This window comes from Paramisgurnus dabryanus, chromosome 17 (genome assembly GCF_030506205.2).
Source record: "Paramisgurnus dabryanus chromosome 17, PD_genome_1.1, whole genome shotgun sequence".
Classification (NCBI taxonomy): Eukaryota; Metazoa; Chordata; class Actinopteri; order Cypriniformes; family Cobitidae; genus Paramisgurnus; species Paramisgurnus dabryanus.
Genome location: NC_133353.1, coordinates 14,166,397 through 14,189,519, shown reverse-complemented (window position 1 = coordinate 14,189,519; position 23,123 = coordinate 14,166,397). Strand labels below are relative to the sequence as shown.

At 36.7% G+C, this 23,123-nt stretch overlaps 2 protein-coding genes across 4 annotated transcripts; both read right to left on the bottom strand.

Moving 5' to 3' along the window:
• Positions 1 to 1,757: 1,757 nt before the first annotated feature.
• On the bottom strand, positions 1,758 to 17,702 carry thumpd2 (THUMP domain containing 2). Of its 3 annotated transcripts, none has more exons than XM_065245082.2 (10): positions 17,425 to 17,702; positions 17,180 to 17,333; positions 15,984 to 16,264; positions 12,400 to 12,477; positions 3,650 to 3,702; positions 3,473 to 3,560; positions 3,077 to 3,151; positions 2,608 to 2,722; positions 2,398 to 2,518; positions 1,758 to 2,164 (listed from the first exon to the last, which is right to left on the bottom strand). In XM_065245082.2, exons 1-10 carry the CDS (start codon positions 17,509 to 17,511, stop codon positions 1,837 to 1,839), a joined length of 1,380 nt encoding a protein of 459 aa, XP_065101154.2. In that variant the 5' UTR covers positions 17,512 to 17,702; the 3' UTR covers positions 1,758 to 1,836. The 3 variants fall into 3 exon arrangements, with proteins under 3 accessions (XP_065101154.2, XP_065101155.2, XP_065101156.2); XM_065245083.2 differs by having other exon boundaries at positions 17,180 to 17,312; XM_065245084.2 differs by having other exon boundaries at positions 17,180 to 17,277.
• A 1,537-nt stretch (positions 17,703 to 19,239) lies between these two features.
• Positions 19,240 to 21,549, bottom strand: commd9 (COMM domain containing 9). Its single transcript, XM_065245081.2, has 7 exons — positions 21,423 to 21,549; positions 20,785 to 20,878; positions 20,557 to 20,682; positions 20,333 to 20,472; positions 20,213 to 20,247; positions 19,645 to 19,748; positions 19,240 to 19,553 (listed from the first exon to the last, which is right to left on the bottom strand). Exons 2-7 carry the CDS (start codon positions 20,833 to 20,835, stop codon positions 19,416 to 19,418), a joined length of 594 nt encoding a protein of 197 aa, XP_065101153.2. The 5' UTR covers positions 20,836 to 20,878; positions 21,423 to 21,549; the 3' UTR covers positions 19,240 to 19,415.
• Positions 21,550 to 23,123: the final 1,574 nt, after the last annotated feature.

Below are 23,123 nucleotides of genomic sequence, written 5' to 3'. Positions count from 1 at the left end.
TAAAAATAACAACGTATTATTTATTCTCTGGTCTGTTAATCTGAAACTCTATAGCAGTGAACTCAAATGTTATGACTAAGGAATATCTTGATTTCTTTTTGTTGTTTTAGCTTATTTTAATTTTAATGTTTGTTTTGTCATTTTAAAATTATTTAATTTTAAGTAATATTGAGGTCCCCTGGTTGGTGGTACAGCTTTACAGGCTAGGGCAGTCGTAGGTTAGAGAGTCGGGCTTCTAACTCAGTTGCTCCCTGGGAGCTGTACACTGCAAAAAATGATGTGTTAATTTTTAACACATTGTGCGTGTCATGCCATTTAAGGCGTTATTTCATGTTAAAATAAATGAAAGGGACAACACAAGTTGTGTTAAAAACAGTGAAGGGAGTAATGGTTACAAAGTAATTCCGTTACTGTAATTCCACTACTTTTAACGGTAATAAACCTGTAACGAAGTATTTTTTTTTAATCAAGTAGTACAATTAGTGAATATTAATTGAGTTGGTTACTTGATTGACTCTATTTTGTAATAAATGAACACTTGCAGACAAGACATTTCTGATCTAGGTGGTGATAGGGTGGTGATAGTGCAGTGGATAAGACACTCGCCTTTGGTGTGAGAGACCCGGGTTCGAATTCGAATCCACTTGGATAAAAGCGTCAGCTAAATGAATAAGTAAGATCTAATGTTGCAGGATCGTGGTGGGCGGCACAATGAATAATAACACACCTTGTGTGTTATTTTTCATTTTGCCACTCACCACAGTTCTACGATGTTAAATCAGAAATGTCTTGTTTGCAAGTGTTCATTTATCACAAAATAGAGTAACACAACTTACCAACTCTTTTAAATTTCACTTATTGTAACTGCGTTACTTGATTTAAAAAAATACTTTGTTACAGGTTTATTACCACTAAAAGTAGTGAAATTACAGTAAGGGAATTACTTTGTAACCATTACTCCCGTCACTGTTTTTAACACAACTCGTGTTGTCCCTTTCATTTATTTTAACATGAAATAACGCCTTAAATGGCATGACACACACAATGTGTTAAAAATTAACACATAATTTTTTGCAGTGTAGGAATTAGGCATGGGCCGATTACCGGTTTCAAGGTATACCGAGGTTTTAAACAATCAAGGTCTCAAAACCACTAAAATGTTACGTGATACCGTCTCCAAGGTATGAGGTGTGTTTATACAAAATTCTTCAAACCATTAAGTCATGTGATTGATTTGATGTTTACATTTAATATACATTACAAAAATATTATGTATTTTTTAAAGCATATTATAAAGGAAAGGCTTTATTTTTACCTGGTATTTGAAAATTACACATTTTAGTGTTGCAATGGCAAAACTGCAACACCGTGAAAACGTGGTATTTTTGCTTAAAGTTACCATACCGTCAGAATCTTATAGCGGCCCATGCCTAATAGGAATAGCTGCCACCTGCTCTGGTTATGCATGTACATGACTCCATACCGGTGTTCCATACTTAAAGAACATGTCACTTTTTCTTTAGGAACTTATATGAAATGCAACTAAAACATTTTTACTCTGTTGAAACAACACAAGAAAATCAACAGAATTCTCTGTTCATTAATCAGAAACAATTCTCTCTTGTTCTTAACTCTATGCAAACTAACCACATTCTGTCCTGCTCCCATTGCTGGCATTACTACTACAACACAAAAAACCCTTAAATAGTGGTAACTCCAACTCAACAAATTAAATCCTTCTTAAAAAGACGAGATAATGGTTTCATAAACAGATTTTATTATCTCGTTCATTTTTTCTCAGATTTCCTGTATAAACATAACAGGATCTAATTGGGCTCAGTGCGTGTTTATTTCAGATTGTATTTTGGTGAATATGTGTATAAATGCATCTGTGCTTCCCAAACTAACCTTGTGTGTTCTGTATGCTTGTAATGATGTGATAAACATGGGCGTATTTGATATTTCAGAGCTTGATTTATGACACATTAAGGTTTTTGAAATGTCTTTGCATTCATTGTTTGTGCTTGAGGGGTCTGTATGAACACAGTGTGTGTCTATAGAGTTTGCATGTTTCTTGGGTTTGTGTTTGCAAATGATCTTCTTAAGCTGAGCAGAAAGTTGTAAACTCAGCAACAGAACAAGATGTCCACCAACACAAAGTACCCTAAAAACAAGAAAAGAAAAACATTTAACATACAACATATTTACATTTTAAGGTAATTAATGCATTACTTTTTACATTATTCAATATATTTTTAACACTACTTACTACTACATAATACAAAATGTTATAGAAGTATGCAAAATGAGAAGAACCTAAATGCATTTACAGTGCACTACAGCAGAAAAGCTCAAAAGTCCATCAATAAATATACATTCACAAATAAAAACACTTACCTCTCCATCTCTTTGAGCAAATGTGGCAGGGCGGTAGGCATATCAATGCTACAGCTAAACTTCCTGCCAAATGGAACATCACACAGAACAGCATCAACCACCCCACTGGTTAGCGGGATCTCTAGAGATGAACACATGATGGAATATAATAAATTATTTTAGAAAGTATAAAAAGTTGTTAAAAAGATGTGGTAAAGAGTCTGTCCACACCCATAGCAGAAGACTGAAGTAGCTGCACTTTTTCTTCCATTCCAGCTGCATTTACATTCTCTGCAGCTTTCTGCAGCTGTGACATGTCAGTATCCATGCCTAGAAACAGGGCATTCTGCACACACATACACACGTTTATTTCTCTCACCCGAAACATACCATAGACTAAACTATTTTATATAAAGCTAATTGTAATTATTACAGACACATAAAGTAACACATATTATTATTTTTGATATATTTACATTAGAAAATGTACACAGTTTTTCATAAAACATGATCTTTACTTAATATCCTAATGATTATGAATAAAAAATAGATCATTTTGACCCATACAATGTATACATTGCTATTGCTACAAATATGCCCAGGCTGCTTATGACTGGTTTTGTGGTCCAGGGTCACAACTGTGTTTAACCATGCTTTAAATGAGAACTGCATCTTAAATTTGGAGTGTGTGTGTACGTACAGAATACTCTTGGGCTGCTTCCAACAACACAGCACCAACTCCACACATTGGGTCCAAAATCACACTATCATTCAGCTAGGGGCGAGAAAGCATACACAAAAAAGTTTGTCTGAAGTGAAACTAAATTATATTAAGTATATTGGGTAATTTGTGCTTTTTGGCAGATATAAAAAATTATCATGTGTTGTTACAAAGACAATGAAAATAAGTAGTTGCTAAATTGATAATAAAACTTTATGAAAAGGTAATATGTTAAAAAAAAAGTATAGTTTTAGATGGAGTACAGTGTACATTGACATGGTAACCTTTTCACCCTTACCCAAAGATCAACTTATGATGTTTTAATGGTGATTTAATGATTCTAACATATTCCTTTTGTGCCTTTTAAAATCTCACCGGTTTAGGACAAAGAAAGGTCATAGCCCAGGCTATTGTAGAACGTAACCCGTTGTGTTTCATATAACAACGACTGGCCAGTGGATGCCTGAAGAACACACACATACAACATTAGATTTAAACTTGACAGATTTCCAAACATAATGTGTAGTTTTATCACAAAATAAAGATGCTTACTTTAAAAGTGGCATGCCTATAATGCAATGGTGATCACTTACATTGACATTTACCTAGTTACACAGAGAGACAACCGAAACAGCATTTTAATAACATTCATAGCCAGATTTCACATGCTCAGAGAATTACAGCAACTAAATCTGTAGAGATTTCAGTCTGTGAGTGTATGCATGTTTGCGCAAAAGTTCCCACACTTTTTGAGAATAAAATTTTCATGACTTTTTATAACCTTTCATTTGTAGTAAGTGAATTAAAAAAAAATTTTGAATTAAATATTAATTTGCAATTTGCAATACACAAGCCAAGTCTTTAAAGGGATAGTTCCCCCAAGGGATAGTTTTAATTTTGTTGAACACAAAAAACAATATTTTGATTAATAATGGTAAGTATACAGTTGTCGGTACCCACTGACTTTCATAGTATTTGTTTTTCTACTATGGAAGTCAAACGTCAACTGTGTGTTTACCATCATTTAGTAAAATATATTTTTTGTGTTCAACAGAAGAACTCATACAGGTCACGGGTGAGTAAGTGATGAAAGTGTTACTTGACTGTGGGAACCATGATTTTTCATCCATTTGTGTATTACACATTAACAATTAGGTACTTAAGGAGGGTCTGTGATAGATTAATTGTGCCTGTGTGAGTATTTATCACTTTCCAGTTTTCCTAATCTGTATGTTCTGTATGATTAATTAGTTTATATTTGCACAGTTAATGTGATTTTGTATTTAGGTTTGTTATTTTAAAGAGTTTTCAAAGCTTTGATTGTGATTACGGTGCGCAATATATCACATGTTCATGTTTCGTGTATTAAAAAAAACACTGTATTTTTCACACAATTTACTTCTCTCTATACCGCTGTTTAACTGTCCTAAAAATGGGCTGATGTCTTCCTTGTTCTATAGAGTCCCTCCTTCAGAAATACGTAACAGGTTCTGATTGTGTAGCTTGTTTAGTGTTGTGATTCGACAGCAGCTTAGCCAGAGCCATTTGAGCTTAGCTGGCAACTGCCGTATTCCTGTGGGTGGTGGTTGGTCAAAAACACTTATATTGACATCATTCCACCGGGAAGTAAAGGGCTGTAGTACAAACCGGAGGTTCTCTGTAGTCCTTGAAAAGCTAATTCTCTTAAAGAAAATATATCACTTGGCATTGAACTTTTGAGTTTCTAATAATATGCAGGCATTATTTATGCTCTAACAGCAACCTTACACATCAACTAAAACCTTACACATTTGAAAAATAGTATCACAAAAATCGCTCACTTTAATTCAGACCTGCCAACCTTGGAATTTTTTGAGTACAGTAGCATCAGCCGAAAGGACAGAACACGGGTTTTTAACATATAATTTAACATATGCACGCACACACACCTCTTGGTAACTTTCAAGGTAACATGCTGCACATTGCACTCACTTTTTCCCCATCCTGGCATAATCTGCTTTAAAAATAATTATAAATGTGAATAAAATCATGTTTAACTAAATTTGCCATACATGGTGATTAATAACATTATTAATGTTAAATACTGTAATCTCCAAAGTTTAGCATGTCTGCACAAACAATGTGAAAAGTGATATTACTGTTAAATAGTGGGAGATGGTTAACCCACAAATTACATTCTGTTATCATTTACTCAACCTCATATTGTGTCTAACTTTCATGATTTCTTTCTTGAGTGAAACACACAAGAAAATTGAGAAAAAAATTTTTGTTTTTCCCTGACTAGCAAAAAATACAATGGAGTGGGGACCAGACACTGAGTTTATCAACACTCTTTAAAATAACTTGTGTATCACACAATAAAGAAACTCATAAATGTTTGGATGGTCTGTTCTGTTATGTAAACTATGACTGAATTACATGTTTTAAGTTAACTATACCTTTAAGACAGTATTTTAGAGTTAACACTGCTTTAAATTCAACCATAACTGTGACAGTAGTGCTGTTTACTGTATGTCTGTCTGTAATTTAATGTAGCTTTGTTTACAGTGCAGTACAGTACGGCATAGGCACCTATCACGTGGGCGCTCGAGACACGAGATATTCTCCATTTATAAAACTTTATTTGATGTGGTTTGTATATGACGTTTTATTTTATTGACAATTATCAAGAGCGTGTTATTTCAGAACGCATTTAATCCGCTTCACTCGGATGTCAGGTGGATTCCCTTTAGTCAGGTCCGAATCTTCAAGATTGTGTAACCCTGTAGGCATTTTTGAGGAAAAGTTGTTATACCACATTTTTAGAAAGTTCAATGTCCCCTGAATAAGGATCCACCGTATAACATTGAAATAAGGGTCCCATTTTCTTGTAATTGTTGGCGAAACAATAAGTGCATTTTTCACAGCCAAAACACTACAGATGAATAGGGTAAAATTTTAAAGTTATAGAAATCACCATAAAACTTTTCCAGTTTTGCACTTACATAGAGACAAACATTTTTTGTATTACAAGTTTTCTGAAATGTCATGTTTACATATGCAAATGAGGCATTATCTATTTAAATATGTGCTATTTTGCATAATCTAAATTTTTATATTGGAATTGAAATCCACAGACTTGAATAAACAAAGTGTAGTGAAATTAACAGTTGTGCTTTGTTTTGTTATGTATTTTCTTTGCACTGATCTGAAGGAATACAAGTAAAGGAAGCAAAATAACACAAACTCTCAATTAACCACGACATAAAAAAATCAACAGTGTTTTTGGTTGTACTTCAAGTTAAATATTGCCATGAGCATTATGCAGGGATCAAATGTCTAGACCTTTTTGTAACAAATTTAATGCAGTGCCACCAAAACAGGGACAACAGCATTTGGATTTGTCAGTGAAGCCTCTTTAGCATTATAAAGACATATAAATTATTCCAGTTTGCATTTCTGATTTGACTGATCATGGAAGCTGTTTGCAGTCTCAAGCAGATTCACCGATCCCCAAATTTAGAAGAATGTCTCATCTGTCAAGAAAGGAAAAGGGAAAGGTTAGTAATGGCTGGAGAAAAGGGCTTTGAGACGTTAAAATGTGCTTCCCAAACAAGAGAGACACTGTGTGATATAGACAGCAAGCCTGCAATCGATCGAATCAAGGAAATATCTTTACATGATGTTGATCCGTTGTTGTGGCACAAGTCATGTTTCTCATTATTCACAAGCAAGACTCTCATTGAAAGATTACGAAGGAAAAAGCAGATTTCCACACCACAAAGTGGTGAACCTAGTACATCAGCAACAATGCTGCGAAGCTCAACGACATCTGTCAAGTGGGATCTTTGCATCTTCTGCCAAAACACAAAAGCGAAAGATACACTGTCATCTGTGAGTACATTTAAGATGAGTGATCAGATCCTGGATTTGTCCAAGTATGACCAGGAGACCCATGTGCGTCTAGCTGGTATTAGTGACCTCATTGCAGCGGAAGGAAAATACCATGCAAACTGCTTAAAGAAGTTTATGCGAAATGCATCAAAGACCAAAGAAAGTTCAGAAAAAACTGATATAGCTATGGAATGGCTTGTCAAAGAGATCAGACAATCTGCAAAGAAAGGACATGTCCTTCAACTTTCTGAAGTGTGGAACAGATACTGTGAATTAGCAGAAAAGGCCAATGTTGAAGTTCCAGCTTCATTTAAAAGCAGGAGAGCTACATTTAAAGAAAAACTTCAATTATATGCACAGGACTCATATGACTTCATAACTGTACCCAACCAATATGTGTTACTTGTTCCCAGAAAATTTGGACATGTGCCATTTAAAAATCTCATGTCAGAGGAAGAAGAGTCTTGTACAATTCCTATATATCAGTCTCCTGATGAGGGATTCCTGGAAATGGTACATGTTGCATTGAAATTAAGAGCAGACATACTTGCGCACCCAAAGTACACTGGATTTGTTGTCAATCAAGATGAAATGATAGCGTGTGTTCCTGAAAGCGTTTTCATGTTCGTCCGTTTGATGTTTGGTGGCCACAACCTGTTGGAAGGAAGCCCAGATGATGAAGACATCACCTCGGATAGAGAGGAAGCTGATACTCAGACAAGAGTTCTAAGTGTGTCCCAAGATCTTGTCTACAATGTAACCGGTGGAAAACACTGGACACCCAAGCATGTGGGATTAGCTTGTACCTTGCACCAAGCCACACGATCAAAGGAACTGGTAAAACTGTTTCACAATGCAGGGCACACTGTCAGCTATCACAGTTTGTTGCAGGTTGATACTGCTATGGCAGAAAAAACCCTACAAACCATGGATTCAGTGACAGGAGCAGTGACTCCACCTTACTTTGTACCTAGAAGATTCACACATTTTACATGTGACAACATTGACATAAATGATTCAACCCTTGATGGCAAGAACACCTTCCATGCTACACAAATGGCAGCATGGCAACGTGGTCCAGAAGGTGACATGATGATGAAGGATTTGAGACCATCAAAAACGGAAAGCCTTCAGGTCCCTGAGGTGATGGAGATGCTTTTTCCAGCTGGAGTTATAGAAGGTAAAGCCTGTCCAAAATCAACAGAAAATACAAAGAAGGAGTGGTTCAAAAAATCAGACGAGAATGGATCAATTGCAAAAGCAACTGCCATAGACATGGCATTCTTTTTCAGACGTCAGGATGAAGGAGACATGAAGCAAGGCTGGACAACCTTTAACCAAAATCACAGTGAAAGGTCACCTGAAATGACAAGCATTGGTTACATGCCCATTATTCAGGCACCTGCTCATGACCTAGAGACACTGAATACTGTTGTGCTGAGATGTAAACATGTGGCCAGAAAACTAGGGCAGCATCACGTTGTTATCACAGTGGATAATTTTCTTGTGTGTTTCACTCAAGAAAGAAATCATGAAAGTTAGACACAATATGAGGTTGAGTAAATGATAACAGAATGTAATTTGTGGGTTAACCATCTCCCACTATTTAACAGTAATATCACTTTTCACATTGTTTGTGCAGACATGCTAAACTTTGGAGATTACAGTATTTAACATTAATAATGTTATTATCACAGATTAGGTGGCCTGCACATTGCCCTAAAATTCATGGAAGTCATCGGCAAGCACGTCCAATCATCTGGATTGTTGGAAGCATGGGTTGAAGGCAACCTACTAAGCCCCAAAACTGCAGAGCAAGTTATGGCAGGGAAGTCTTACAACAAAGGAATTAGAGCCCACAACATCACTCTGCAGGCCATGTGGAGGATACAGCCCTGTAGAAGCCCTGTAGAAGATCTTGTGACATTGCTTGCTTCTGAAGAATTTCAAGCAGTCACAGAGGACTACAATAAAACCAACAAGAACCCAAACTTCTTGTTTTGGTGGGGCTACATGAAGATGGTTCACATTCTTCTATTTTTCAATCGCGCACAGAGGGACGGAATCTGGGACCTGCACCTTTGTGCATTCCAGCAAATGTTGCCCTATTTCATGCGGTATAACCACATCAACTATGCACGGTGGGGGACCATCTACCTGAACGAGATGCACCAACTTCCACAGCCTGTAAAGAAGGAGTTTGAGGCTGGAAACTTTGTAGTCAAGCGCTCTTTACATCGCTTCAACCAAGTGGATCCCGATCATAGTCAGGAGTGGCTAGGCTGTATTGGAAAAAAGGGAGGAGGAATTGTTGGTATCACAAAGACATCTTCAGCTCTTGGCAGATGGGCTCTGTCATTCAACTTCCGATCCCTTCTTGCCCATGACACAAAAGTTGCCTTTGGTCTGGATACAGATGATGACTACATCCACAATGAAACCACAAAAGGCAGAATGAAACGGGACTCAATAGATGAAGATGCTTTGCTTGCAGTTTTGAAGAGATTTGGTCTCTTTTTGTCTAACCTGCCCCAGACACTGCAAAACATTGCAAACAAAGACTTTGCCACCCAGGATATTGAAGATGAGCTGTTGACAGCTACAGAGAAAGGGCAAAGTCAACTGGATACATTTGTAGAGGAGAGGCTGTTGCCATCTGAGGGGAGAAGAGTCACTTTCAGGGACAAACTGAAAAAGAACAAGTATTTGACTTTTGCTTCACTGTTTGAAGTTCAACAGTCAGACCCAATCACTGGGAAGACAAAAACTGTCAAGGCAGACAGAAACATTCTACAGCGGCTCATTGCAGCATATGAGGCAGGACGCCCAGTCAACCTCAAAAGTATTATGATGCATGAACTATTTGTTGTACCCCTGTCCTTGGCAGAAGTTAATGGGCAGCTTCGTTCAGGGCCAAAGGCAATAATTGTTAAGGTCTTGACTGCTGATATTCCATGTCCTAACCACCTTGGGGCCACAGACCTACAAGGCGAATCAATGCTAATCGTTGATGGTCAAGCATTGGTCATTGCTATTGGGAAGCCACAAGAAGCAAAGACTTTTGGAGACCTGGCAGACATCTTTGTGGAAACTGTTCTTCGAAGTGGAGCACAGTTTCAACGAATTGATGTTCTGTTTGATCGCTACCACACACACTCAATCAAGAGTGGAACACGTAAAAGGCGTGGAAGAGGCTTGGTGGCAATCAGAAGACCTGTTGAGGGCAGAGATTTACCTCTTCCCACAAAATGGGAGAACTTTATCGCTCAAGAGGACAACAAGGCAGACCTTGTTCTCTTTCTATCACAACAGCTGATTGTGAGCGCACCAGAAACCAAGATTATAGTTGCTGCAGGAGGCTTCAGTGATGAAGAGAGGGTTGAAGCGTCTAATACAACCCTTAACACCGACAGCTTGGAAGCTAAACATGAAGAAGCAGACACAAGAATTATCCTTCACTGCATCAGAAGCAAAGCATCAAAAATTGTTGTCTCTGCAAGAGACACCGACATCTTAGTACTGCTGATTGCCCACTTCCACATGATGCCATGCCAGAACATCTGGATGAAGACAGGTACAGCAAAGGAGAGAAAGTACATCCCAGTTCATGCTGTAGTGGAACACCTGCAGATGGAGCCACAGGTCCTCGAGCTACTTCCTGGTTTCCATGCTCTCACTGGGAGTGACTCAACTTCATACATCGCAGGACACTCAAAGAAGACTTGCTGGGAAGTTTTCATAGAGTATTCACATCTACTAACGGGGCTTGGCGAAGGTCCTGAACTGAGTGACCACACCATTCAGAATGCAGAACAGTTTTTCTGCAAACTCTATGATGTAAAGGATGCTGATAACATCAATGAAGTTCGAGCAAGCATGTTTGTCAAGGACATGACAATAGAAAGACTGCCCCCAACCAGAGACGCTCTCTACTTTCACATTCAGCGCTCTCACTTCCAGGCTTTGATTTGGCGGCAAGCCCACTTGCAGCAGCCAGTTCTGCCACCCCCTGAAACAATGGGATGGAAGACAGAGGAGAATTCCCTTATTCCTCAACTCATGTCACTACCCCCAGTTCCAGGTGCCTGTGAGGAGTTTATCACCTGTGCCTGCAACACTGGCTGCAAGACAGCCCGGTGTGGCTGCAAGCCTAATCCATGCACTGCATCTTGCAAATGCAGAAAGTCCAATGATACTTGTATGAACACATAACTGGAATATCTGTGATCACAGTATTGTTGCTTGATTTTGTTTTCAGAGTTACAGCAGCCATTTAAACATTAAAAACTGTCCCTTTCATGTTAATGTTGTTTTTTCATTGTTTAGATGTTTAAATATTCTGAGAATGTACAGTTTAGTTATAATGTTTAATGTTTAAACTGCAATAAATGCATTAAAATGTTTTTTTGGGAGCCATTTTGTTTTTATTGTTTATGCCAAAACAGTGATCTTTACAACTTGTTATATGACAGAAATGGATTCAGCACCTAAAAATCATGTAGAAACAACACTTGAAGTACTTTTCCTAAAAAATGCCTACTGCATCTTATCCAGGGCTATTTATCTATTTTGGGACTCGACTTGAACTTTCCATTTTTATTTGACTAAAACTGGATGCTCTCCCCATGGTAAAATCATTGTACTTTTTCGTAAGCGCTCAATTATAAATGATGCTCATTTACAAATCAGAAGTAATGTTAGCGCATCTTGCGGTCAAGTGCACGTTGTGAAACGGAGCCCGCGCGACCGTCGACTTCAAAGGATTAAGATAATGCATTATTTCATTATTTGCACATCCACCCTGACCAGTTTACCTTAGCGCGTCAGACGTCTTGACTCTCCGTTGAAAAAGATGGTCAGAAACTGCGGGTGGAGGAAGGAGATCACGCTGGATTTTGTGATTCCATCGATAGCAGACTCTTGTTACTGATTGGCCATACGACTTGTCAATCATCCCCACGTTCTATGTGGTGGATGAGCCAAGTGCTATGATTGGACATATTTTTCTTTTATCTGTTGCTTCTTTTGAGTACTTCGCGCGGCAAAGGGCGTCATGAGATTTTTGCGTAGTTTAGAGTGACAAATCGTACCACCGTACTTTGAGGTCAAAATGAGTACCTGCTACGCAAAATGCGTACAGGTTGGCAGGTCTGTTAATTTGTTGTTGTGTCTTACATTATAATGTGTTCTTGTCTGCACTTTTGTATTGTTTGCACACTGCACTTATATGTATTTGGTCTTTTATGTATTTTATGTTTATCATGTTTACATTTGTATATTGAAGTCTTGCTCAGTACAGCACTGCTATGAGGTGCCTCAACTGTGCACTGTTAGAACACCCAAATTCTATTCCATTCCTTTGTACTCCATACCATTTCTTTCTATTGTAATCCACTATATTCTGCTTACACGTGAGTGTGTATGTTTACCTCAATAATGGGCTCTTTCAGATCTACCTTCCATCTAAGCTTTTCTTTGATGGCCATCCCAATAATACAACTTAGTCTCTAAACACACAAACAGACAGGTCAAATTTAGATACATATTTGCACATTTATATCCACTATATAGACAAAAGTATTGGGACACTACTTTCTAATGAACAGGTTTAACTACCGTACTTTAGTCATTTTCGCACAAATCTTAATGCAGGGCTCAACATAAAGGACTGCCCGATTGCCAGGGGCAAGCGTGAGAGATGTTCGGGCCATTAGAAAGTATTGTCACTTGCCCGATCGGGCCAGTGTTTCACCCCCAGTAACTAAAATATATTTTCATCAATGCATATTATTTAACATCTTGGAAGCAGACGTTTACTTGGGTAAAACACAACGAAAGAAAACAATGCAATATTTTAGACAAGTTCCTGTCAGTTAACAGGTAAAGGACAAAGGTAAGGAGCCTTTTTTCGTTGGAACATGTCTGTTGTATATGTATACAATTATATTTGACTTTTGAATTATTATTTTTAAATATGTGACAATGACATTTTTTTATTGGGGCCAGTACAATTTTGGCAGGGCAAGTGAAGACATGAACCACTGGCCCGACCGGGCCAGTATAAAAAATTATTTGCATTGAGCCCTGTAATGGCACAGTTAGAGTTTAAGGTAAGGTAACTTTTTGTACCCGAGGGTAGATTTGGTTACAGGTAAAAGAGTGGAATGTTCAGACACACACACACACACACACACACACACACACACACACACACACACACACACACACTTAGGCATTGACAAAAAACAGTGACATAACAATGGCAGCAGTGTCCAGACATGAAGAATATAGATAAAAATATACAATATTATTAATATCAGTTTCCAAAAAAATTAAATGCAAATAAAAATCATCTTAAACAAATACAGGAAGCTGCAAGAGTCAGAATAAGCAATAAATACATAAAGAAGGCTGTCCAATCAATAAGTTAGGTTTCATTTAATAATAGCCTAAGTGCTATTTAACATTCTAATAGCTGAGGGAACAAAACTGCCTCTGTATCTCTTAGTTTTGCAGACAGGCATTTTATGTCTGCGGCCTGATGGAAGACGCTAAAAATCACTGTATAGTGGTGGGATCCATCCTCAAAGATAGTCCCAACTAGCTTCTGTAGCTGCCTACTTTGTAAGTATTCTAAATTCAGCTGTGGCTCTCCAATCAGCCTACTAGCCCACCTCACAATTTGGTTCAAGGAGTTCTTGTGTTTTAGGGGTAGGTTGGTTGCTAGACCAAGACACCAGGCTAAAAGAAATGACAGATTCAATAAAACATCGGTAGAACACGGTAAGCATCTTTCTATTAAAATGGAAAGAGGACAGTTTCCTCAGACATTATAGACGCTGATTGCCCTTTTTATACACAGACTTCAAAATTTAGTTTATCATCAATGATATTTATCCCAAGATATTTATATTTATTGAGACACTCCACTGTCTGACCCTTTATGCTGGGGGTTTCCTTAGCCCTTGGGAGTTTCCTGAAGTCATGTTTTTTTTTTGTTTTAGAAATTTTTATCTTTAAAAAAGACCTATCACACTAGTCTACAAACTCCTGGACAACTGTACCATGACCTATTTGATTTCCTTGTAGGTAGCAGACTTACGATGACAGAATCGTCTGCATACTTCAAAATAAACCTGTCTTCCCTGCTGCTACGACACATGTTAGTATAAAGGATAAACAGAAGGAGAGAAGGAACACAGCCCTGAGGGGACCCAGTACACTCAAAAAAATGATTCATTGGATTAACTCAATAAAATTGTGGGCAGGATTTCCATCCAGTATGAATGTGTACCCCTAACTCATAAAAAACTGCTTTACACAATAAAAAACATATTGAGTTGGTCCAACTCAACTTAAAGTAAATGGAAATACTCAATTAGTTGACTCAACTCAATTTAGTGTAGTCTGAATAACTCAATTTAGTGAAGTTTGAATAACTCAATGTAGTGTAGTCTGAAGAACTCAATTCTGTTATTTTATATAAAACGTTTTTACATCATACTAATTAGCATAAGCACATGTTAGCATGCTAATAATAATAACATATGATACTTTGGATGAGCATGTAAGAAGAGACTGTACATATTTATTTTGTGTTATACTAATTAAATATATATACTTATTGCTCTTAATGAGGTATTTTACATTTATTGAACACAATTTTAATGTGTCATTTCTAAGAAGGGCTTGAATCATTTTTTTGAGTGTAGAAGAGCATATCTGATCATACAGTGCTCCACTGACTTGCACTCTTTGTGTTCTATTAGTTAAAAAAAATCTCAAACCCAGCCAACAAGATTTTTACTGAGATCAAATTGCGCTAAGAGTCTTTCTGTTAAAATGTGTGGTTGAATTGTGTTAAAAGCAGATGAGAAATCTATAAATAACAGCTGAGCATGTGTTCCCTTCCCTTCCAGATGTTTAAAAAGCATGTTCATCAGAGTGACTGTGGCATCCTCAACACCTCTGTGTTGCCTATAGGCAAACTGATATTGATCAAGATCAGATTCTACCTTCTTTAAAATTACATTTCTCGATAGTTTTTCAAAAGTTTTCATGACAGTAGATGTCAGTGCGATAGGCCTGAAGTCATTCAGTGCTTTGGGGCAGCTTGTCTTGGGAACTGGAATAACTACCGCATCCTTTCAACAATTTGGGGGATGCTGATTTTGTAAGGACTTATTAATAATGTAATTAAAAATTTGGCAGAGTTCTTTAGAACATAACTTAAGCAATCTACCACAGATATTGTCAGGTCCATAGCATTTGTTTGGATTTATGAAAGAAAATGCTTTTTCAACATTTCCCTTTGCAATTAAAAAATGGTTCTGGTCAGCATATGTATAATTAAGTTCCTGTATTTCTCTAATAAAATCATAAGTATCAAAAATCATAAAAAGAAATTATTAAAAGCATTTGCAAGGTCAGGGTCTGCATCAAAACCTTCTAAGGTGACAGTGCTAATCTTTTTTGAGTTACTGATACCTGCAATAGCTTTCATACTTGACCAGGCTGAGCCTAAGTTGTTTGCAGCCATTTTATTTCCCCTAGTTTTTCTATAATTTTGTTTAGCCCTTTCCATTTTCATGTCTTTTGTGGCTGTATGCAATTCAGAGGCAGTCCCATGTTTGAAGGCAAATTCTAAACCCATACTTGTGCGTAGGGCTACATTTCAGAACAGAAAGGCCCTTCCAAAACTGTTGCAACAAAATGGAAACGAAAATCTTTAAAACGGTATTGTAGGGTCAGCATTAAAACTGGTTTTGATTGGAATTAGTGGAATGCTTATTAGAAGGAGGTGTCCCAAATCTTTTGTCTATATAGTGTACAATTTATATACATATAGACTATACAAACACACACACACACACACACACACACACACACACACACACACACACACACACACATACACACACACACACACACACGCACACACTTAAGTACAGCATATATAAAGTATATTTTGACATCTCCATATTAAAAGTATAATAAATTCACAACCACATACCTGAGAGGTATAAGAGCGAGCGATAACTCCACTACAGCGGCAGCTGACCCGGAAAGTTATTGAGTGTTGATTTAATTCCTTTCCCAACTGTGTGTTAGAGGAAAGAGAATGCATGGAGCTTGCAACAGCATTTAAACTGTCATCTTCCTCTCTCTTTCTCTTCTGTCCATGCTGCTGTCCGTCCTGAAGCTCAGTCTGTAGGGCTTTCCACATTAAAAGACTCTGCTTCCAAATGTTGGCATCTCCTACAATGCTTTGCTGTATAACAACAGCTGCTTTTGCTATTTAAAAAAAGGAGAGACATTAAAAAAGGTTTACATTTAAATGTAGCATAGTGCAACATTTTTTTTTTCTCAAATAGCTAAAAAAGCTAATTATATGGCTTCCTATGATCTGGTTAAAGCATTGAAAGGTTCGAACATTTTGTGCAAATCCATGTTACATTTTAATGCAAATAAGATGTGGAAATAATTTTAAATGTTTCTTAGTAAAATAACCTACATGACAGTTTACAATAAAAAAATTAAGTTGAAATTAACTTTTAATGGCATTTTGTCATTTTTCTATTAATATTTATTAATTTCTGACACTACATAAACATAGACATCTAAAATAACATAGGGGAAGGGGAGAGGAGATATTTAGACACTTGAATACAAGTCACATATTCAAAATGTTCCTCTTTGTGGCCCACACCGTTCTTAGCCCACTGTGATTTCTCCTTACTTTGGACCTGGATTGTTTTTATTAAAGAACATTAAATACATATACAATGTACTTACTTACTTACTGTTACATTCATAATAGCAACAAAGGAACCAAAAAGTACAAAGAATAAAACCGCATAGGTAAAATAAAAGGTTTTTAAAATGTATATTTATTTTGCCTTCTTATTTATTAGATTATTAGGAGTTTAAACATAATGCTGTTGTTCTACTTTAAATAACATAATATCCCTGCTAAAAAAACAGCATAGACCAGCATAATTCCCATTCTGGAGTTTGGTTCTGGTTTAGCTTGTGGTCACCAGCAAACCAGCACCAAAACACAACATATGCTGGTCTTGCTGGTATGCTGTTTTTTCAGCAGGGATGTTATTTTTTAATGTTGTTTTGTGTAAATGAAATGTTCCATATAAAATAAATAAGTCATATATAATAAATCAACAAGTTTTCCTCCACACTTTTATACCATACCTGAATTTTTTGGAAGGGAAATGGGTGCAGCTTTACGCAAAAGAAGGAAGAGCCTCTCTGCAGACTTGAGTTGTGTCATCGTGTTTACGTGAGCATTGCTGCAGAAAAACACTCTACCTGAAATCTGCTCCACCTGATCCAACATGCATACTGGCTATTAGTGATAACACAATTAAACATACATTTTTTTTACATTTATATTCAAAAATATTAAACAACTTCAATAAAATTATCTGACAACTTACTTCAGTAGCGAAGAGTTTGTGTTTCACCTCCTCAACCAGCAGCTCCTCCAACCCCGCGCCTGCAGTACAGTAAAAACGTTTCATCATCACGGCAGCCACACCAGTGTACAATCGTGCGCTGCTATTACAAATACAAGCTACATGCGACTATTAGAGAAGCATTAATATTTTACTCTTCCGGGTTTTAACTGCTGTCAACAATAAACCTGACAGAAACACATGACCTGTGTCCTAAACAACTTCATATCCACTATATAGTGCTATATCGAGTGTCGGCCATTTTGTAGGGGTGTACGAACTTCATTCCTTACATTCGTTCACTACTTTTTTATTACCCACAATGCACTCTGATTTTTAGGGTACATTCGATGTACACTCGCTCACTCATATTTCCCATGATGCAACAGGACACTGGAATCTGCTAAGTAAAATCTCACCAAAAATGTACATCTATACACTTTGAAAATAAACAAATACAAAATAATTGTGATATATTTTATTTAAAATCGAATAATTTTTATTAAACTATAAATAAACAAAATAAATATGATAATCAGTTGTTTTGTTCTCTTTATTATCAACTAATACAATAAACATGACACATATGTGAAAACAGACTTTATCGTTTCACAGGTTTTTTTTACCGTGATACAGAGGATGCATTGACGTTACTTTTCCACGTGACTACGCCGGAGCATGCCATGTTGAGTGGCAAACATTCAACAAAATGGCTGGTTTTCATAGCGGCTGCTGCGAAAACGCCAGTAAAACTGACTATTATCAGCTTAAATTTAATTTTGTTGGACTTGATATCAGAGGTGGACAATACTTAGTTACATTTTCCAAGCATCTGTGCTTTATTAGGGTGTTTTTCTTGGGAATTTTTTTTACTTCACTACATTCTAAAGCATAGAATCATACTGTGTGTTGTTTATATTACATATTAAAATGTATTTAATACCTAATGACATTAAAATTATGTACTTTTACTTGAGTAAAGTACTTAAATATTAAATGTAAAACAAAAACTTATATTTATGAAATGTAAAAATGTAAGTGAAAATTATGAAAATATGCTTCGGAATGTAGGTTTTCCAAGGAAAAACACTGAAAAAATACAAATACTTGAAAAAATAAGTAAAAAATAAAATACTTATTAGTGTCCACCAAGCAACTTACAACTTTTCCCCGTGTTTTCGCTGATTTCACACTGTACACAAAATCTGCCGGTCTGTCTTTTGCCACTCAGTGGGCGTAACCGCAGTCACTTTCGCCGAAGGTGACGTGGTGAATGAGTGAACGAGGGAGCGGTTTCAGACACAGCATTCTTCACATTTTGAATATAAACTTTGAAAGTAATTGTATTTGAATACGTATTGCTGGTGTATAATATTAAACCGGAAATCATTTTATATGCAACTGAAAGGACTTTTATTTGGGAAACAAAGCAGGCAATCCAAAGATTTTAAAAGGTCCACAGCGCCTCTCATGGTTATGTGTAAAATTACAACACAATAAATATATGCCGTATTTATGTACGATTTCAGGCCCTAAACTTTCTTTAATTTTTCAGCATCATCTTCTTGACATTCTCCCAAAAGCGACTGTACGATGTTGAGATTCAGTCTGTCTGTTACACACTGTGGATAAATGATGGGCTCAAACATAACTTACAAAAAAAAGGAGAGTGTAAACGTTTCACTCTCTCCACTGAATGTTTAATGGGATTATGTGTTCAATTAAGACATTAAAGAAAATAAAATTTTCTAATCCCAATTCTCATGGCCCTAAAAAGTATTTATACAACAAAAAATATCATTTGTAAAAAGCATTTTTATATGACAAGTTTCTGTACATGAAACAACATGAGCAAACATATTGCAAGCTGAACTAGATAATGATTTACAGTTCTTTATCTTTTGCATCTTCTGCATTCTTCATTTACTTTTAACATTCCATAAACAAATGTGTGCAAGATCTTCTCTCCTGCCCTACTTCCTTGCCACCGCAGTCAGCTGGTCCCTAATGCGTCCCAAGCCATCTATCATAGTGTCCAATGTCTCTTTACTCAGCTCCACTGTAACTGTGGACTCATTTGGACTACCAACGATGCATGGAGTGTCTTCAAGCTACAGCAAACACACACACACAGAATTTTTTAATGTCTAAATAAGGGCTTTAAAATACTAAAAACACATTTTTACATGTTCGGTATCTTACTTTCATTTGTAGCAGACAGGTTGGCACAGCCATACGACTTAAAGAGTCTGATGCTGTCTTCATATCCACTCGCCACTGTATATCCACCAGCTTTGGCAATGAAACTATAAACACACACACACACACACACACACACACACACACACACACACACACACACACACACACACACATTCTGGTTTCCATGTTTTGTGGGGACATTCCATAGACGTAATGCATTTTATACCATACAAACTGTATATTCTATTCCCCTTACCTACCCCATTCCCTAACCCCAACCATCACAGAAAACTTTCTGCTACTTGACATTTTCAAGAAACATCATTCTGTTTGATTTATAAGCTTGTTTCCTCATGGGGACATCAAAATGTCCCCATGAGGTCACAAAAACACTGGTATTCCTATCTTTATGGGGACAATTGGTCCCCACAACGTGATAATGACCAGGTACACACACACACACACACACACACACACACACACACACACACACACACACACACACACACACACACAACAGCAACATGTCTCTGAATTAATTTTAAGTCATATTACAAACACTACTCACTTTGACTGGATAAGGCTTCATTTCTCCAAGTGACACTAAACATTTTCATAAACAAAATAAGTTTGCAAATTTGTCCATGAAAATGGTACATTTAATAATCTAAAGTAGAAATCAAACCACCTGTTCTCCAGGATAATTTTGGCTATCAGATTCTTTAGATTTGAGTGGAATGATTCTGGGAAAACAGGCAGGATTTGATCAGGAGAGTTTAGGTCATGGTACACAACATGATGGGAAAGATTGTGAAAAGCTGTCAGAACCTGTTGGTGGACACAAAAAAAAAAACCATTAACACACACAGCATTCTTACTTCTATAAGATTTATGTTAAGCAATAAACATAACCTGAACAGCTTCATCATTGGTCACGGACAGCAATTTTGCATTGTTTTCTACTAAAGACTGAGACTTAAGCGCTGCAGCTGGGTAACTCTCTGTGCATATCTGCCGCACTGCATCTTTAGACGGAGCCTGAATGAATAGATCACAACTGTTTTCAGCTTCAGTACAAAATCAAATCAACGAGCACGAACACTTTTCATATTATGAAGTAACTGACTAACTAAAGTATACCTTTAATAGCAGTTGCAAGGCACTGAACTGCTCCTCGCCAAGAAATGCCATATTAAAATGTTGTTAGCGGAAGTCGCTGTCACGTGAATTCACCCTACGGAAATAAATTTCAAAATAAAAGACAACTATTGCAAAATACAACTTCAGTTTGAGTGGCGGTAAAAATCGGCATTTATTCGCTGTAACGCCGACAATAGTGGTTTATACAGCAAAAGCTCGCTTGTCATTTTCTGCACAGCGCATACATATTTTTTTCCCTTTTAGGCATTTATTTTATCAGAAGAGAAGAGAGACCCGTCATGTTCATGATACACGTTTAAATACTTCATTAACAACTAGTTGTTTAGTCCGGTTTACTACAGTTAAAAACAATGGTTACAATAGGTTTCCATAATAGGTAAAGTTATCAATACAGCAAAAAAAACATGGTTACACTTTTTAACACAAAAGAAACGTCAATTTTCGTAAGGGAAAATTGCACGTATTCGAGATAAATGAAATCGTCATCCTTACAAAATTGTCATGAAAATGTGAGAGAAAACATGAAAGTGTGAGAGAATATTACACATCACTTCTATGTATCTAGAATTTGTTGGTTTTTAAGAGTGCAAGTGTGACCAATGTATGCAATTGCTTACTGGAGTTCGCTGGTTAGCTAGTGACTGAAGGTTCTAAAGAGAAAGGTATGAAACATTGGAAGGTAGCTGAAAGAGTTTTCTTCAAATAATCCTGTTGTTCATCGTTGTTATATAGAAGGTTACGCTGAGGAAAACTGAAGGAAGACGCCGAAAAATAATGAGTCAATGGCACTGAACCAACTTGCATAACAAAAACCTGGCAACTTATTTTTTTTCTGGTCGTCATATCTAAATACGAAAAGAACGTGGTTATGCATGGCCTAATTATCCTTAGGAAAATAGTATTTTGGGAGAAAATATTACTATAAAAGTACGATAAGACTAAGATAAATACTCTAGGATATTATAGAGGTATTACAGAACATAACATACTTCTGTGATGTTCTAATACCTCTATAATATTTTAAAGCAGTAGTCTTATCGTACTTCTATAGTATGTCCCAAATTACTATAGTATTCCTATAAGATTGCTATACTATTTTGTCCCAAAATACCTTAAGATTCCTATAGTACTTTTTCGTAAGGATATGTCCCCCACCGAATCGGCTAATTAGCCTACCACTTACGGTTTGCAAAGATACAATTATAAAATTACTGCAAACCTTTAATCTATCAATATTTATGTTCTATTATGCATTTTCCTTGTTATATGAATAACAGAAATTCATGAAATAATATATAGGCAGACACACAGTAATAAGATATTTATTCAAATGTTGATTTTGAAATGAGTGAACATCACCATATATATGATTTGGAAAAATAAATAAATACAATTACAAATGAACATTTCTTAAGAGTTAATCTTTTACATAGAATATCACAAAAATATTAACAAGTTTTTTCAACATCTTCAGTGAAAGTGCACACAGTGAACGTTTCAATGGCAAGAACAAAAACAATCTGTGAATGTCCTATTACAGGCGGAAAGGTACAAAAAAGATGTGCAATCTAGCAAGTGCACACATTAACTATAAACAGTACTAAAATGGAGCCACAATATCGCAGTAATTAATCAGACACCACCATCTATTGTGTGAGCATTTGTGTATGAGAAGTTTTGTTGTATTTTTTTTCTTTTTGCGAGAGGAGAGGCACTGACATAGAATGGAAGCATTAGTCAGCAAGCCAGTTCAAGTTTTGTATAGATTTCTAAAAATGAACAATAACTGATTGGAAGAACTGATCATTTGAACTGATTGAAAGAACGGCTGATTTAACTGATTGAAGTGAAGTGCTCCTAGACGACCTAGGCTGGTAGTGGTGGATGCAGTTGTGAGGCGCGCTAACGATTTCAGCAGCTTTCAGTCCATAACGGCGGCCATGGCTCCGCAGCGCCATCTACAGACTGTTACCCATAACAAAGAGTTTCGCCTCTTGGGCTTCTATACTCTTTGCATTAAATGGGGGCGCAGTGACGCGACTTCTCTGTAGATTTTCCAAATCGTTCTCGTGATCCTTTGTTAGGGCATATGTTCCCAAACTAGGGACGTGAGAAGTTAAAAGGATGAACCTCATTGACGCAGATGTTAGGAAAAGGGTTGGTGTCTAGCATGCATCACGAAACTCAAACTCCGGTACAGGCTAATAACGGAGAGGTCAAGGCAATGGCCTACAGACAAAAAGGAAATAAAAAAAGAGTGGCAAAATGATTTTAGAAAATTATAAATTGGAGAATCAGAGCAACTTTAATATAACATA

Excerpts from the sequence above, each read along its gene's own strand:
- thumpd2 (XM_065245082.2), bottom strand. The coding sequence starts at position 17,511 with ATGATGAAACGTTTTTACTGTACTGCAGGCGCGGGGTTGGAGGAGCTG. Across the intron at positions 17,334-17,424 it reads ACAAACTCTTCGCTACTGAA|CCAGTATGCATGTTGGATCA; the intron begins GTAAGTTGTCAG and ends TATCACTAATAG. Across the intron at positions 16,265-17,179 it reads TTCCCTTCCAAAAAATTCAG|CAAAAGCAGCTGTTGTTATA; the intron begins GTATGGTATAAA and ends TTTTTTAAATAG.
- commd9 (XM_065245081.2), bottom strand. The coding sequence starts at position 20,835 with ATGGCATTTCTTGGCGAGGAGCAGTTCAGTGCCTTGCAACTGCTATTA. Across the intron at positions 20,683-20,784 it reads CCTTGCAACTGCTATTAAAG|GCTCCGTCTAAAGATGCAGT; the intron begins GTATACTTTAGT and ends CTATTCATTCAG. Across the intron at positions 20,248-20,332 it reads AAAATTATCCTGGAGAACAG|TGTCACTTGGAGAAATGAAG; the intron begins GTGGTTTGATTT and ends GAAAATGTTTAG.